The sequence below is a fragment of the Mesoplodon densirostris genome, chromosome 16 (genome assembly GCF_025265405.1).
Source record: "Mesoplodon densirostris isolate mMesDen1 chromosome 16, mMesDen1 primary haplotype, whole genome shotgun sequence".
NCBI classification, from domain to species: Eukaryota; Metazoa; Chordata; class Mammalia; order Artiodactyla; family Ziphiidae; genus Mesoplodon; species Mesoplodon densirostris.
Window position 1 is genome coordinate 34,666,142 of NC_082676.1, and position 17,542 is coordinate 34,683,683.

Consider the following 17,542-nt stretch of genomic DNA (forward strand, 5'->3'; position numbering starts at 1 on the left):
ATCTCCTTCATGGCTTTTTTCCTACTCCTTCCAGCTATGACCACTGAGGATGCCTCTCTTCCCCAAAAACAGAGCACAGAAGAAGTGGAGCCTACTGTAGAGCCCCTTCCTGTTGAGTTCCAGGCAAGTTTGAGTTTAATCTCCCTCCCATGAAATCTCAGCTTGGTGTTCATAGTGTGTCCTCATTTCTTTCTTTTATCTTGCTGCAGAGGTTCATGGAAATCCCATCTGGAGGACTGAATGAAAGTGAATTTTCCTTGGAAACTCAAAGCTCTGGGAAGAACTCCAGTTGGAACTTTAAATTTGGGAGTAATCTGTGTGAATGGTATTTTAAACTATGAAACTGTGATCACTAAGGGAATAAGTATAGATGGAGAAAAGGTGAGATCTTATTACTGAGGCCTGTAGCTTCCAACACTTCCAGGTCAGGGGTAGTGGAGCCAGCAAAGGAGACTGAGATGATGTGGCCAGTGAGGCAAGGGGAAGCCAAAAGTCTGGCATCCTGGTAACGAGTTGAAGAAAGGGTTTCAAGGAGCAGGGGGTAATCAGCTGTGTTAAATGCTGCTGCTAAGTCAAGTAAGATGAAGCCTGAGGATTGACAATTGGATTTTAAAATAGGAAGTTCATTGGTGACTGCCAAGGACAATTTCAGGGATCGGTAGGAGAGAAAGCCTGATTGGAATGGTTTCAGAAGAAAATAGGAGGAGAAAAATTGGAGCCAGGGACTACAGACAGCTATTTTGGAGAGTTTTACTCTAAAGGAGAGAAGTACGGTGATAGCTGGAGGGAATAGTAAGACCAGTAGGTTGGTTTTTTTTTTTTTAAAGATGGGAGAATCAGCAGATTGTTTATAGGAATGTAAGAGCAGATGAAAGAGTAGATGCCTAAGGGCTGGCTCTGGGGAACTCCAATATTTAGAGACACTTTTCAAACATTACTTCATTGATTTTAAATTAATAATCCTGTGAGTTACAGGTGATAATCTATTCTATTGACTGACTTTCCCAGAAAGCATTCTCCAATTAATTTTGGTCAACAAAGTACAGTCGCGTGACTGTCAATATAACATAAGTGTTTGAATCTTAGAACAGTTGATCATTTTCAATTTCAAGTCAATAAATCCACTCGTTCAGAGCAACTTTAATTACTAAAGGAGAACTAGAAGTCATGACCCTAAGTACAGAGAAAGAAGAAGCGTCTATTAGAGTAGCATGACTATCTATTCAGTATATCAAGCTGAATTTCTATTAAATCTCAGAACATTCCAGGAATCAGTATAATTACATTTCTGAGACTTATCCCATCTATGACATTGTTAGTAACTAACATTTGTTTGTCATTCAATGGTTACTTTATATTCAATTTATTTAGTAATATATGTAAGAGACAGAAGAGCATAATTAAGAGTACAGCTTTGGGCTTCCCTGGTGGCGCAGTGGTTGAGAGTCCGCCTGCCGATGCAGGGGACACGGGTTCGTGCCCCGGTCCGGGAAGATCCCACATGCTGCAGAGCGGCTAGGCCCGTGAGCCATGGCCGCCAAGCCTGCGCGTCCGGAGCCTGTGCTCCGCAACGGGAGAGGCCACAACAGTGAGAGGCCTGCGTACCGCCAAAAAAAAAAAGAGTATAGCTTTGCAGGGGAATTCCCTGGAGGTCCAGTGGTTAGGACTCGGTGCTTTCACTGCTAGGGCCTGGGTTCAATCCCTGGTCAGGGAACTAAGATCCCACAAACCGTGCGTCTAGGCCAAAAAGAAAAAAAAGGGGTATAGCTTTGCAGACACACAGATGTAGAGAATAAACTAGTGGTTACCAGTGGCAGGGGAGGGGCAATATACCCGTGGGGGAGTGGTAGGTACAAACTATTGGGTGTAAAATAGGCTCAAGAATGTGTTGTATAGCATAGGGAATATAGCCAATATTTTGTAGTAACTGTAAATGGAAAGTAACCTCTAAAAATGGTTTAAAAAATAAGTTAAAAAAAGAGTATAGCTTTGGAGTCAGGATGCCTGGGTCCAAATCTCAGATCTGATCCTTACATCTGTAAATAATGTTAACAATAGTGCTTACCTAATATAGTTATTACAAGAGGTAGTTCAAAGGACTTAGTACGTGGAAAATAAATTATAGATGTTAGCTATTATTATTTTCCCTATCACAGACTAATACTTAAAAAATTTAGAATATTCCATTAAAATGGTTAAAATAAGCTTTAACCTTCAGATTAAAATACACTTCCTGTTCTAGATTGTTCTCTTCCCTCAAGGATTACCAAGTCCTACAAGAATGTGCTTATTCTTCCAGGAATTGACAACAGTCAAGGATGAGGAAATGAACTTCACCCATGTGGAGGAGGAACAGCTGAATTCTGCCCAAAGGTACATGGGCATGGATATGAAAGTGGAGAATTGTGGGAGCCTAGTATTTTGGGCTAAAAAAGTTATTTCATGCATACTGCTTACTGGGACATAAGCTTCTTCTATAACTAATGACATCTAAATGCCATAGTTTTGCTTAAGATCCAGAGAGCCCTGAGCCCCTAGGGGATGCCTGGTCACTTTGAGCTCATAATTGGGTTTGTTTTCTCTTTTGGCAAGTAAAAGTCCACCATATGTGGAACTAAAAAAGGACAGCTTCGTTATATATTGATTTTAAGACTTATAAAGCGGTAGTAATTAAAACGATGTGGTATTGGTGAAAGGATAGAGGTAAATCATTGGAACAGAACAGATAGTCCAGAAATAGACCCACGTATATATGTTCAGTTAATTTCTGACAAAGATGCAAAAGCAATTCAATGTTAAAATCTTTTCAATAAATGGTGAAAAGAATCTTTTCAATAAATGGTGCTGGAACAATTGTACATCCACATGCAAAAAAAAAAAAAAGAATTTCAATCCATATCTCCCACCGTATATAGTAAGTAATCAAATGTATCACAGACCTAAGTATAAAACCTAAAGCTATAAAACTTCTAGAAGAAACATTAGTGACAGTCTTTATGACCTTTTTTTCAAATAAATTTATTTATTTTATTTATTTATTTTTGGCTGCATTGGGTCTTCGTTGCTGTGCGCAGGCTTTCTCTAGTTGCAGTGAGCAGGGGCTACTCTTCATTGCAGTATGTGGGCATCTCATTGCGGTGGCTTCTCTTGTTGTGGAGCTCAGGCTCTAGGCACGTGGACTTTCAGTAGTTGTGTCACATGGGCTCAGTAGTTGTGGCTCACAGGCTCTAGAGCGCAGGCTCTGTAGCTGTGGTGCATAGGCTTAGTTGCTCTGCAGCATGTGGGATCTTCTTGGACCAGGGCTCGAACCCTTGTCCCTTGCCTTGGTAGGTGGATTCTTAACCACTGCGCCACCAGGGAAGTCCCCTTTATGACTTTTTATAAGGCAAAATTTTATTAGATATGACACTGAAAGCTCAATCAAGTAAAGCCATCTGGGTCTTGAATTTGCTTTATTGGAAAGGTTTTAACCTTGAATCCAGGTCCCTTGCTAGTTATAGGATCATTCAAATTATCTATTCTTTTTTTTTTTTTTTTTTTGCGGTACGCGGGCCTCTCACTGTTGTAGCCTCTCACGTTGCAGAGCACAGGCTCCGGACGCGCAGGCTCAGCGGCCATGGCTCACAGGCCCAGCCGCTCCGTGGCATGTGGGATCTTCCCGGATCGGGACACGAACCCGTGTCCCCTGCATCGGCAGGCAGACTCCCAACCACTGCGCCACCAGGGAAGCCCCAAATTATCTATTCTTGAACTAACTCTGGTAATGATTTCCCATCTTTCATTCCTGATATTGATAATCTCTGTCTTCTCTGTTTTAATTTTGTTGGTCTTCCTAGGAGTTTAACAATTTTGTTGTTCTTTTCCAAGAAACAGATTTTGACTTCACTGATTCTATTGTTTTCTGTTTTCAATTTTATTCACTAAGCACTTATCTTTATTATTTTTCTCCTCTAACTTGCTCTCCTTTTTTAGTTTCTCAAAGTGATCATTTGTATAAGATCTTTCATCTCTTCTAATATGAACACGTAATGCTATAAATTTCCTTTGAGTTTAGCTGCGTTCCACAATTTTGATATGCGGTGTTTTCAGTTCCATTCAATTCAAAATAATTTCTGTTTCCACTTGCGATTTCCTCTTTGACTCATGGATCGTTTATAAATTTCCCAAATTCTAGGTAATTTTCAATAAATTTCTGTTTTCAATTTTGTGATTCTGTTGTGGTCAGAGATGCTATGTATGATTTCAATTCTGTTAAATTTTTGAGTTTTGTGGTATTATCCATAATGTAGTCTTGATGAATGTTCCATATGCACTTGAAAATAAATATTAATTAAGTCAGGTTGGTTGACAGTATTATTCAGGTCTTCTGTATATTGATTTCCTGTCTATTGGCTTCTATTGATTACTGACAGGAGTGTGCATTTTCTAACTATAGTTGTGGGTTATCTATTTATCCTTTTAGTTCTATCAGTTTTTCTTGATGTATTCTGAAACTCTTGTAAGGTACATACTCATTAAGAATTAAGTCCTTGTACACACTGCTACTTTTAAAATGGATAACCAACAATGACCTACTACTGTATAGCACAGGGAACTCTGCTCAATATTATGTTAACAACCTAAATGGGAAAAGAATTTGAAAAAGAATATACACATGTATATGTTAAAAAAAAAGAATTGTTATGTCTTCTTGGTGAATTGACCCCTTTATCATTATACAATGTCCCTTTTTGACCTTGATTATACTCCTTGTTTTGGAAGTTTACTTTGTCCTATATGAATATGGCCACTCTAGTTTCCTTTCAATTAGTGTTCACATACTATATTTTCCTGTTCTTTTTGTTTAACTATTTAGAGTGAGTTTCTTTTGGGCAGCGTATAATTGGGTCTGGTTTTTAAATCCATTCTGACAGTCTCTGTGATTTTCAATTGGTATGTATAGACCATTTACATTTAAAGTAATTACTGTTATGGTCGTATTTAAATTCCCCATACAGCTAGCTGTTTTGTTTTTGCTCCATCTTTTTTTTTTTTTTTTTTTTTGGTGTGTTGGGTGTTCATTGCTGCACGCAGGCTTTCTCTAGTTGAGGCGAGCAGGGGCTGCTCTTGCTTGCGGTGCGTGGGCTTCTCATTGCAGTGGCTTCTCTTGTTGTGGAGCATGGGCTCTAGGCACGTGGGCTTCAGTAGTTGCAGCACACAGGCTCAGTAGTTGCGGCATGCGTGTCCTAGAGTGCGCAGGCTTCAGTACTAGTGGCACGTGGGCTCAGTAGTTGTGGCTCGCAGGCTCTAGAGTGCAGACTCGGTAGCTGCGGCACATGGGCTTAGTTGCTCCAAGGCATGTGGGATCTTCCTGCTCCAGAGATCTAACCTGTGTCCCCTGCATTGGCAGGCAGATTCCTTTTTTTTTTTATAAATAGCATATAATATTTATTAGTTTCAGATGTACAACGTAATGATTCGGTATTTGTTTATATTGCAAAATGATCACCACAATAGGTCTACTTCACATTGTCCTCATAGTTACAAAAGTTTCTGTGTTGAGAACTTTTATGATTTACTCTCTTAGCAAGTTTCAAACATGCAATACAGTATTATTAACTATAGTGACCATACTCCCTGCCAGCTAATAGCAGGAGGGTGGCTACTGTAATACACACGGTCAGTGACAGAACTCCAGTCACAGACCGAGGCAGGTGTGAAAGTGCAACTGAGTTCACCAAAGTTTCCCACGAACCTGGCCCTTACTGCGAATCTCCCTGGTGAGCATTTCTGGATGTACGAGATGCAGTTTCTGGGGGGTATCTCCCTCACAGGGGCTAATCTCCAGAGCTTTCATAGGTTATTATGTTAAAAAGCCAAGAGCACAGTGGCTGCACATGTAATGTCTTTCTCCAGTGTGAGCTTCCTGGTGCTGAATGGAGACAGACTAGTGGCTGAAGACTGTCCAACATCTGGCAGGTGGATTCTTAATCACTGCACCACCAGGGAAGTCCCTCCATCTTTTCCTTCTTCATTTTTATCTGTTTCTGCCTGTTTTTTTTATTATTTTTTATTATTCCATTTTATCTCCACTATTAACTTACCATTAAATATTTTTTAAAAATTTAAACAGTTATACAACAGTTGCCAATATCATTCTTTATTTAATAACAGTATACCTTTAAAGAATATTATACCACTTCATGTATAGTATGAGGAACCTTACTCTGGTAAACTTCTAATTCCTCCCTCCCATCTTTTGTGTTGTTGTCATGCATTTTACCTTTGCAGATGCTGTAAAACCACAATACATTTCTACTATTTTTGTTTAAGACAGTCAATTGTCTCTTACAGCAATTAAAAATAAGAAAAAATGTATAACTCATTCACTTTGCTATACAGCAGAAACTAACACAGCATTATAAATCAACTATATTCCAATAAAATTTTTAAAAAACACAGCTGTCAACAAAAAAAAGAAAAAATGACTTTTATATTTATTTTCATTTATACCATTCCCAACACCCCTCTTTTTTTTTTTTTTTTTGAGGTACGCGGGCCTCTCACTGTTGTGGCCTCTCTCGTTGCGGAGCACAGGCTCAGCGGCCATGGCTCACAGGCCTAGCTGCTCCTCGGCATGTGGGATCTTCCCGGACCGGGGCACGAACCCGTGTCCCCTGCATTGGCAGGCGGACTCTCAACCACTGCGCCACCAGGGAAGCCCCACCCCTCATTTTTTAAAATATAGATCAAGAGTTGGCAGACTTTTTCTGTGAAGGACCAGATAGTAAATGTTTTCTGCTTTGTGGGCCATATAGTCTCTGTTACAACTACTTAACTCCACCATTGTAGCATGAAGGCAGCCATAAACAACATGTAAATAAATGGGAGTAGCCAGATTTGGCCTGTGGGCCATAATTTACTGACCCCTAGTTTAGGTCCAGGTTTTTGACTGGTATCAGATCTTTTCTGTTTGAAGAACTCTCTTTAACACAAAAAAGAAATAATTGTACGACAATGATAGAAGTGCTAACTATTGCTACAATGGCAATCACATTACAATAAATACATGTGTCAAATCACCATGTTGTATACTTTAAATTTATAAAATGTTGGGGCTTCCCTGGTGGTCCAGTGGTCGAGACTTCGCCTTCCAATTCAGGGGGTACAGGTTTGATCCCTGATCGGGGAGCTAAGATCCCACATGCCTCACGGCCAGAAAACCAAAACATAAAACAGAAGCAATATTGTAACAAGTTCAATAAAGACTTTTTAAAAAAATGGTCTACATCAAAAAAATCTTTTAAAAAATAAAATAAATTTACAAAATGTTATATGTCAAATATATTTCAATAAAAAAGGCAGTTAATGCCATGGAATGGATGATGTCTTCAAAGAAGACAATGGGAGGGAGCAGGGGCCAAAGAGGGGGGCCTAAGACAGAACACTAAGAAGCATTAACATTTCAGAAGAAGAAACAGCAGGAAAAGTTCTAAATAAATAAGGATCAGGAGAAAAAGCTGGAGAGGTTAGAATCACAGAAGTCAAGAGAGAATATATGTTAATTATATCTGAATAAAGATAGGGAAAAACAGCAGCAGGAGAATGTTGTTAGGAGGAAGGCATGGTCAACACTGTCAAGTGCTATTGAGAGGCCCAGGTAAACTACGAATGAAAAAGATCTTCTGGATTTAGGTGACATATAGTGACTTCAATGAGAGCAGTTTCAACTGAGTGGTGGGGAGAGAAGCCAGACTGCGGTGAGTCAGGAGCAAGTGCATAATGAGACAATGTCCAAAATCTGTTTGAGAAATTTGGCTCTGACAAAAAAAGGAGGAAAAAAGGAGAGAGAGGGAGAGGAAAGAAGGAAGGGAGGAAGAAAGGAAAAAGGAAGGAAGGGAAGGAAAGGAGGGAGGGAGGGGGCAGTGGTTAGTGGAGACACAAAATCATATGTAAAGCACACACTAAACAAACAAAAATCTGTCTTTAAAAAAAGACGAGGGACTTCCCAGGTGGTCTAGTGGTTAAGACTTCGCCTTCCAATGCAGGGAGTGTGGGTTCGATCCCTGGTCGGGGAGCTAAGATCCCACATGCCTTGTGGCCAAAATACCAAAATGTAAAACAGAAGCAATATTGTTACAAATTCAATAAAGACTTTAAAAATGGTCCACATCAATGCAGTGGTTAAGAATCTGCCTGCCAATGCAGAACATGGGTTTGATCGCTGGTCTGGGAAGATCCCACATACCTTGGAGCAACTAAGCCCGTGCGCCACAGCTACTGAGCCTGCCTGCCACAACTACTGAAGCCCATGCACATAGAGCAGAGCCCATGCTCTGCAACAAGAGAAGCCACCACAATGAGAAGCCTGTGCACCACAACGAAGAGTAGCCCCTGCTCGCTGCAACTAGAGAAAGCCCGTGCACAACAATGAAGACCCAATGCAGCCAAAAATAAATAAATAAAATAAAATTATATAAATAAATAAATAAATAAAAATGGTCCATGTCAAAAAAATCTTAAAAAAAAGGACTAGAGATGATGATTTAAAAACTCAAAAGTAGTTGTCTCCATGTGATATTATTATAAATGATTTTTCTGTCCAATACTTTTTCAAAGCTGCCCAATTTCCACCTGTGTTTTCATCCCTCCCTCCACTTCCTCAGTTATTTTAATATTAACATTTATTCTCATCCTGTCTGCTTATCCTCTTCCCTGGTTAGTCTGTTCAGTTGTCCATTTTCTCAGGTGGAGCATCCTCATGTCTGACCTTTTATTGTGCCTCATATTCATCATTCTCCCATCTCTATTATTCACTGAAACTTTGTCATCTGCCATTGCCATGAGGCTTTTTCTGAGAACATTCAAATAAACATTTTTAATAGGCATCATTTTAATTTTCTTTAACTTCTTGCCACCTCAACAGTTTTCTTTCTCTCAGCATGGAGAACACAAACATTTGTACTTTTTATTTATTTCAGATTCTGAATCTATCCCTGAAATGTAAGTGTCCCTTTCAAAGCAGGAAGTTTATGAAGAAGTATCATCTGAAAGGGAGCTGATAAAAGGAAGACTTACAAAGGATGATTCCTGGAACTTCAGATTGGTAAAAGTCTGGGAATGTGGAGGCACATTACAAAGGCATCAGGGAAATTGGCAAGTCATAATTAAACTCAAGAGAAACACTATGGAGGATTGTAATGAAATCAGGGAAGGTTCAAACACAAACATCAGAAAGTTTACTCAGTGAAAAAGCCTTGGAAATGCAGTGAGTGTGGCAAGTCCTTCAGTTACTACTCATCAGAGGATTTATCCTACACCAGAGGATTCATACAGGAGAGAAGCTCTATGTATGTTCTGAATGTAATGTGGAAAGGCCTTCAGCTGGAGCTCGTCACTTATCCAGCATCAGAGAATCCACATTGGAGAGAAAGCCTATGAGTGTCATGAATGTGGAAAAGCTTTCAGTCATCGTTCAGCCCTTATTCAACATCATATCATTCATACCACAGAAAAGCCCTGTGAGTGCAACGAATGGGGGAAGGCGTTCAACCAAAGCACATACCTTATCCAACATCACAGAATACATACTGGAGAGAAACCCTATAAATGCAAGGAGTGTGGGAAAGCTTTCAGTGACACCTCATCCCTTATTCAACATCAAAGGGTTCATACTGGAGAAAAACCCAATGGATGTAAAGAGTGTAGGAAAGCCTTTAGCGACAGATCAGGCCTTACTCAACATCAGAGAACTCACACAGGAGAAAAGCCGTATGAATGTAGTGAATGTGGGAAGGCCTTCAGTTACTGTTCAGCGCTTATTCAACATCAAGGAACCCACACTGGGGAGAAACCTTACAAATATAATGAATGTGGGAAAGCCTTTCGTGAGTGCTCAGCTCATGTAGGACATCAGAGAACTCATACTGGAGAGAAACCATGTAAATGTGCTGATTGTGACAAAGCCTTCAGCCAGAGTTCTCTTGTTCAACACCAGACAATTCATGCAGGAGAAAACCCCTACAAATTTAAGAGCTGTGAGAAAACCTTCGGTGTGCATTCAGCCTTTCATCAACATAAAGAAATTCATGATGAATAGAATGCAGCAAATTCGTGAAATAATTATGTATTCTCTCCTGATTGTATAGAACTGCTCTAAATATTACAGGGCATATTACAAAAACATATGAGGCTATGTCACACAAAAATTGACCATCTTCCTTGAAATGTTATTAGGTATGGAGGAGGACAAGAGGTACATGTAAATATCTCAGTTACAAAACCAAATGGCTGAAGCAGTGAAGAGAATTTCTAGGGGAGCACAGAAGGAGAAACTCTAGTTTGGTCAGGGAAACAGTAAGGAACTGAGCATCTAATATCAGTAGAAAAAGTAATGAGAGGAGCAGACTGAACATTGTTTGAGGCTGATGGCTCTATAAATAGTAGTTTCAGCCTGAAGCCGTAGTGGGGAGGATCAGGATCCCAAAGAGGAAAATTACCAGGAAATAAATAAGAGAGGAAATAAAAAGAGAAATAAAAAGAAATAAGAGGGGGAAAAAAGAGGAAATAAAAAGAGGAAAAAAATCTAAACCCAGAAAGTCCTCCTTTTCTGTGTCCCTACAGTCTATCTGTTCATTTGCACATTTGCAAACACTGAAACCAATATTTATTTACCTTATATGCACATTGAAATCACCCAAGAAGCTTTAAAAACAACACTGGGTCCCAGGGAATTCCCTGGCAGTCCTGTGGTTAGGACTCAGCACTTTCACTGCTGTGGGCCCAGGTTCAATCCCTAGTCAGGGAACTGCGATCCTGCAAGCCACACAGTGTGGCCAAAAAAAAAAAAAAAATACTGTGTCATAGCACCAGAGTTTCTGATTAAATTGGACTGGGGTGTAGCCTGAGCATTAGGAATTTTACAACTTCTTGGGGGACTTCGCTGGTGGTCCAGTGGTAAAGAATCCACCTTCCAATGCAGGGGATGTAGGTTCGGTCCCTGGTTGGGGAACTAAGATCCCACATGCTGTGGGGCAACTGGGCCCACGCACCACAACTACTGATCTTGCATGCCTCAATGAGAGAGTCTGCATGCCACAAACTACAGATCCCACATGCCCTGGAGCCTGTGAGCCACAAGTAGAGAGAGAAAACCTGCATGCCACAACTAGAGAGAAGCCCATGCGCCACAACGAAGATCCTGCGTGCTGCAACTAAGACCCAATGCAGCCAAAAATAAATAAAATCAACAAATAAATAATAAATCTTTAAAGAAAAAACAAAACTTCTTGGGTAGGATGGACCTAGAGATGATCATACAAAGTGAAGTAAGCCAGAGAGAGAAAGACAAATATATGATATTTATATGTGGAATCTAAAAAAAATGAATATTATTTACAAAATAGAAACAGACTCACAGACATAGGAAACAAACTTTTGGTTACTAAAGAGGAAAGGTTGGGGTGGGGAGGGATAAATTAGGATTTTTTTTTCTTTTTATATTTTATTTATTTTTGGCTGCATTGGGTCTTCAGTGCTGCACACGGGCTTTCTTTAGTTGTGGCGAGCAGGGGCTACTGTTCTTTGCGGTGTGCGAGCTTCTCATTGTGGTGGCTTCTCTTGTTGCCGAGCATGGGCTCTAGGCATGCAGGCTTCAGTAGTTGTGGCATGTGGGCTCAGTAGTTGTGTCTCGTGGGCTCTAGAGCGCAGCCTCAGTAGTTGTGGCACATGGGCTTAGTTGCTCCGCAGTGTGTGGGGTCTTCATGGACCAGGGCTGGAACCCGTGTCTCCTGCATTGGAAGGCAGATTCTTTACCACTGCACCACCAGGGAAGCCCCCATTCACATTGTTGTGCAGCCACCACCATGGTCCATCTCCAGAACTTTTTTCGTCTTCAAACTGAATCTCTGCACCCATTAAACACCAACTCTCCATTTTCCCCTCCACTCAGGCCCTGGAAAGGACCCTTCCACTTTCTGTCTCTATGAATTTGACTACTACAGCTACCTCATATAAGTGGAGTCATACAATATTTGTCCTTTTATGTCTGGCCTATTTCATTTAGCATAACGTCCTCAAGGTGCATCCATGTTGTAGCAGGTGTCAGAATTTCCTTCCTATTTAACACTGAATAATACTCTATTGTCTGTAGACCACCGTTTGTTTATTGATTCATCTGTCCAGGATGCTTGGGCTTCCTCCATCATTTGGCTCTTGTGATTAATGCTGTGAGGAACATGGGGGTACAAATGTCTGTTTGAGTTGCTGCTTTCAGTGATTGGGGTATTTAGATGAGGTTCATTGGCCCTGTTGGAATTCCTTGTCCAGGGCTGCCTGGTGAGAGAGCTTTAAATCGGGGCTGGCCTTACGTGTGCTCTTTTCCTCTCCTTCAGCTCAGCCTGATGGCCGGGAGCCTGCACCACCTCAGAGGCCAGGCCATGGAAGCCGTGTTCCTGCCAGTCCTGTGGAAGGTGAGCAGGGTTCCTCCTCCCCTTCCTTGGTGTAGTCTCAGCGCCGGGCCATGGCGTTCACATGGCTTTAACTCCTCTGTTCAGGTTGAGCCATCTTTATCAGCTGAGGTTTTTCCTTCTTGGAAGGTAGGATGTAAAGAACTTGAACTTTGGGGCGAGACGGGTTCAAATGCAGGCTCTGTTTTAGATGTGATACCTGATCTCTCACGGTTTCCTTATCTGGAAAATGGGATAATGATAGTAGCTGTCACAGAGTTGTGAGGATTCAATGAAACGGGGCACGTGGAGTATCGGCAGGGTATCTAGTGACATGTGGAGCGCTCTGTAAGTTTTAGCTGTTGTCACCACAGTTGCTCCTTGTTTCTGTCAGTGAGCATTATTGTGTACCTACTGTATACCAGATAGTACTGCCTTTGTGCTGGGAGAGAAGCTCTCGCCTAAGGCACTTACAAGCCATTTGGAGAGGGAGCTATGGAAACAAAGTCCCGCAACACAGGATAAATTCTGATCTGTTGGCATCAAAGGGTACACTGGAAGCTTAGTTACTGAACTCGTAACATGATGGAGGGCGATTGTGAGAAGCTGAGGAGAAAAGTGAGGAGACACGTGAGGAACCATCGCGACCATTTGGAAAGAACAGTCTTGGACGGGAGGGAGGCAAGAGGGAGTTTGAGGGGCAGCGCTTTGACCCATTGGCCCAGCGTGTCCGCATTTGCTGAGGGATCACAGAGCTGTCTGCCCTTCTGGTGGCATCTCCCGCCTTCCCTGACGGCCAGAGGACCCGCCCGCAGAGATGTGGACTCCCTTCTGTCCCCCGGCCTGTGTGCATCCTGTTCTCCCTGTCCACAGGCCACCCACCTCTGCATATGCTGAGATTCAGCTCAAAACTCCTCTCTGTGAAATCTCTCTGAGGTCCTGCATTAACCCCGTTACTCTCCCTTGTGTTCCCATGTGGGCAGAGGGCTGAGCTCAGGAGGAGAGCTTCAGAAGAGCCACTGGGTGGGTGTGGGGTGACTGGAGGTGAGTGTGTAGGGTTTTCTTTACAGAAAAGGCCCAGTAAGGGAAGGAGAGAGGACGGAAGCAAGAGGGAGCAAGGCACCAGGAGCATCTTTGTAAAGGCAGGAGAGGCGGCAGCATCCTGCGGGCCACGGGCAGGAGTGGTAGTCTGGGAAGGAACGCGGCTGTGTTGCTCTGCTTCATGACGCCTCACTTCTGACTGTTTGGACACCAGCTGGGTGCCCTCAATTTAACTCATTCTGACACTGTCCCCCTGGAGTTAGCATCGGACCCACAGGGTAAGGGCTCAGTCCCCGCAAGACCGCCCCCCGCCCCGACCTCAGACGCCAATCACAAGTGCGGGCTGTCACCTGTGCTTCTGACCCACTGGCTCTAAATCGGGGTTCCCACGACCCACTCCGCAGATGCCACTGATCTGGTAGAGTGGCTCACGGAACTCTGGAAACGGTTTACTGAGCAGATCCTGGTTCATGTAAAAGGCGACAACTCAGGATCAGCCCGATGGAAGAGAGGCACAGGGCAGGGGGAGTGGGGAAGGGGTGCAGGGCTTTCCTCTCCAGGCAGACATCCCCCAGCATCTCCATTTCTGCGTTTTTATGGGGGTTCATTACGTAGGCGTGATGGGTCGAGTCACTGACCTTTGGTGACTGACTGAACCCCAGCCTCTCCCCGCCCCTCAGGTGCTAGGGGTGAAGGTTCTAACCCTCTCATCGCATGCTTGTTCCCCTGACATCCAGCCCCATCCTTAGGAGTTTTCCACATTAACATGAACTCAGGGGTGGTTGAGGGATTTGTTAAGAGTAACAAGACGTTCTTCTCACCTGTATGGCCCTGGAGCTATTTCCGAAACCGAGGACAAAAGCCCAAATATTAGAAGATGCTCCTCTGTTCTTATCCCTTAGGAAAATCCAAGGGTTTTTAGGAACTCTGCCAGAAGTAGGGTGGAAGACCAAATATATATTTCTTATTTAAATCACAGTATCACAAGGGGGAAAAGGGCAAAGACAGGAGAGTCGTGGTCATTGGATTAAGACCCCGTAGGAGACAGGAGAGAATGGAATCGGGCCGAGGAGGAGGGCTCACCAGGAGGGAGAAGAGGGGAGGGGTGAGGCCCAATGCAGGGAATGTCTGGGAGCCGGTGGAGAGGCGGGAGGAGGTGAGGGCCATGTGCCCCGGGCGCTGTTTTCTGGGATGTGACGGGCAGTGCCTCCTGAGAGGAGGGGGTGGGGTGAGCCCCCGTCGCCCCCCGTGTACCCCTGGATCGTCCCCGTGTTGACTTCCCCCGCTTCCCCACTGGACCCTTCACTCCCTGAAGCGGGGCTGGGCTCCGTGGGCCGCACAGGCTGTGCACTTAGCAGCTCTGGGGGCCCCGTTGTCACAGCTGCCATGTGAACAGTGGCCCTTAGAGTCGAGCAGTGCTCAGCCCGAGGGGCTGGTCCTTTGGGCCCGGCAGGAGCTGTCACCTCTGTGCGTGTACTGTCACTGGCGTGTGGCACGGAGGCCAGCGACTTCTTGGTGCTCAGTAAATGCTTCCTGAAGGAACGGGAGTGATAAAGGGGGAGAAGACCACTGGTGAGGACCATGAGGGCGAGAACTGTGGGGCCACACGAAGGACCCAGCTAGAAAACCCCACGCACAGAGATAACTCTGGGGGTTTGAACCGTTGTATCCCAGCACCTGGGAGCCTCCACGCAGGTGCAGAGAAGGCAGCGGGTGGTGTGGCAGATGAGGGCGTCTGCAGGCAGCTCTAGGGACAGAGGATATTCGGGATGGGGGAGGGGGCTTGAGACCCTAACCCTGGACCAGGTGTGGGCAGGAGGAAAGAAAGGCCTGTTGTTTGGGAGACTCAGGGTCTGTCTGCAGAGTGAAGCGGCGTGAAGCATCTCAGGTGGGGCCGGTGTTCCTATTGCTGAAGCCCTTCCGCACGAACACCCCCTGAAGCACAGCGAGTGTGGGGGGCAGACGCCAGGCCTCTCGGCCCCCAGGAGCTGGATACACAGTTGCAGGTGGAAACTTCTGCCGTGGGCACGGTGCTCAGCGGTCTGTGTTTGGCCCCGTGGAGACACTCTCCACCGTTCCCCACTTTGTCTGCGCCCTGGGAGGCTGGCCTTTATATTCTCCATCCGCGGGTTCCCTTACTCTTGCTTCGGGTTGGCTTCTGGCAGGGGGATGGGGTGGGGACCAGAGGCCTGGAGGGGATCGCTGTTGGGGGTTTATCCCTCGGTCCCTCCCTGCTGCGCTGCCCCCCGCTCCGGTCTTGCTTCTCCAACAACTTTCTGGATCCCAGTGTCCCCTCCTGTCTTCCCCCTTCACACCTAGTGGGTAGCGGTGCCTACGACAGCCAGCCCCGCGAGCTCCAGCCTTCCTGACTGGTTCCATTAGCCTGTCCATCCCGTGTGAATGGCCCGCACGCTGCTCTGTCCTCAGTGACCTCACGGGAGTGAGCCATCTCTTTCCTGAGAGATCCGGGCAGAAGAAATGCAGGATGCGGAAGGTAGGGTTGTATAGAGCAGGGTTGGCAAACTTATCTGGAGCCGGGAGTAGTGTTATTGGGTCACAGCCACACCCATTTGCTCTCCTGTTGTCTGTGCTGCTTCTGTGCTACCAGAGCTGAGTGACTGCAGCAGAGACCAAGCGGCCAGAGAAGCCTCAAATATTGACCATCTGTATAATAATACTGTAGCTCACAAAGTTATTGTAAGAATTGCAGCTGCAGTTAGTCGCTGTGTTTCCAGGGGTTGCTGTCCTTTGAGGACGTGGCTCTGTACTTCACCAGGGAAGAGTGGGACACACTGGACTGGGCTCAGAAGGACCTCTACAGAGACGTGATGCTGGACAACTACAGAAGCGTGCTCTCCTTTGGTAATGAGTTGGCTTGAAGGTGAGGGGGATGGGGTTAGGGAGGGCACATGAGTGTCCCTTACAGTGGGGGTCCCCAATCCCCGGGCTGAGGACCGTTACCGGAACCGGGCCACACAGCAGGAGGTGAGTGGCAGGCAAGCGAGTGAAGCTTCATAGGCCACTCCCCGTAGCGTGCCTTACTGCCTGAACCATCACCCCCCTCCAACCCCCATCCATGGAAAAATTGTCTTCCACGAAACTGGTGCAAAGGTTGGGGACCACTTCCCTGGTGCTGGAAAGGTTGGGGACCACTGCCTTACAGTATACATTGTTGTTGTTTTTTTAAATTAATGTACTTATATTTTATTTTTGGCTGCGTTGGGTCTTCGTTGCTGTGCGTGGGCTTTCTCTAGTTGCGGCGAGCAGGGGCTACTTTTCATTGCGCTGTGCGGGCTTCTCATTGTGGTGGCTTCGCTTGTTGTGGAACACGGGCTCTAGGTGCGAGGGCGGTAGTTGTGGAACACGGGCTCAGTAGTTGTGGCTTGCGGGCTGTAGAGCGCAGGCTCAGTAGTTGTGTCGCACGGGCTTAGTTGCTCCGTGGCTTGTGGGATCTTTCCCGGACCAGGGCTTGAACCCATGTCCCCTGCATTGGCAGGTGGATTCTTAACCATTGTGCCACCAGGGAAGTCCTATATTGTTTTATTTCCTTAAAAATGATATGAAGGGAAATCCCTGGTGGTCCAGTGGTTAGGACTCTGCGCTTTCACTACAGGGGGCCCAGGTTTGATTCCTGGTCGGGTAACTAAGATCCCACAGGCTGTGCGGCACAGCCAAAAATAATAATAATAATAGTATGAAACAAATATGACATATTAAGAATTGATTAATCGGTGTGGTGCATATGTGAATGTTCTTTAAAATTGTTCTCTCTAGTCTACACTCGTGTGTATGTTAGCAATATTTTACAATAAACTTTCCACATTTTTTGTGAGATATCACAGTTCAAAAGTATATGAATATATATGACAGTAAACAGTAACACCCATGCCTCCTCATCCTAGTTAAGGAATAAATCACCTTCAGAATCACAAAAGTCCCTTATATTCTCTCCAGTCTCATCTCCCTTCCTCTTCAACAAAGGTTAATCATTCTCTTGCATTATGTAGATATACCACTTATCTCTGTCTGGACAATATATTACCTAGTTTTGCTTTGTCTGGAACTTTATGTACATG

General features: G+C 44.5%; 1 protein-coding gene, 1 long non-coding RNA gene and 1 pseudogene across 3 annotated transcripts; all 3 read left to right on the plus strand.

Annotated features, from left to right (window-relative positions):
• The first annotated feature begins 222 nt into the window (after nucleotides 1–222).
• LOC132476651 (uncharacterized) lies at nucleotides 223–3,827 on the plus strand. 2 transcript variants are annotated; one of them, XR_009530159.1, is made up of 3 exons: nucleotides 223–325; nucleotides 2,300–2,373; nucleotides 3,569–3,827. It is a non-coding gene; the product is annotated as an uncharacterized LOC132476651 (long non-coding RNA). The 2 variants fall into 2 exon arrangements; XR_009530160.1 differs by having other exon boundaries at nucleotides 3,584–3,827.
• A 5,589-nt stretch (nucleotides 3,828–9,416) lies between these two features.
• On the plus strand, nucleotides 9,417–10,078 carry LOC132476929 (zinc finger protein 892-like; annotated as a pseudogene).
• A 2,137-nt stretch (nucleotides 10,079–12,215) lies between these two features.
• Nucleotides 12,216–16,345, plus strand: LOC132476930 (zinc finger protein 789-like). Its single transcript, XM_060079191.1, has 3 exons — nucleotides 12,216–12,221; nucleotides 12,372–12,449; nucleotides 16,202–16,345. The coding sequence occupies exons 1-3, from the start codon at nucleotides 12,216–12,218 to the stop codon at nucleotides 16,343–16,345; spliced, it is 228 nt and encodes a 75-aa protein (XP_059935174.1).
• Nucleotides 16,346–17,542: the final 1,197 nt, after the last annotated feature.

Bases quoted from the DNA above. Each gene is read 5' to 3' on its own strand.
- LOC132476930 (XM_060079191.1), top strand. The intron at 12,450-16,201 runs GTGAGCAGGGTT...CTGTGTTTCCAG, and splicing joins TCCTGCCAGTCCTGTGGAAG to GGGTTGCTGTCCTTTGAGGA.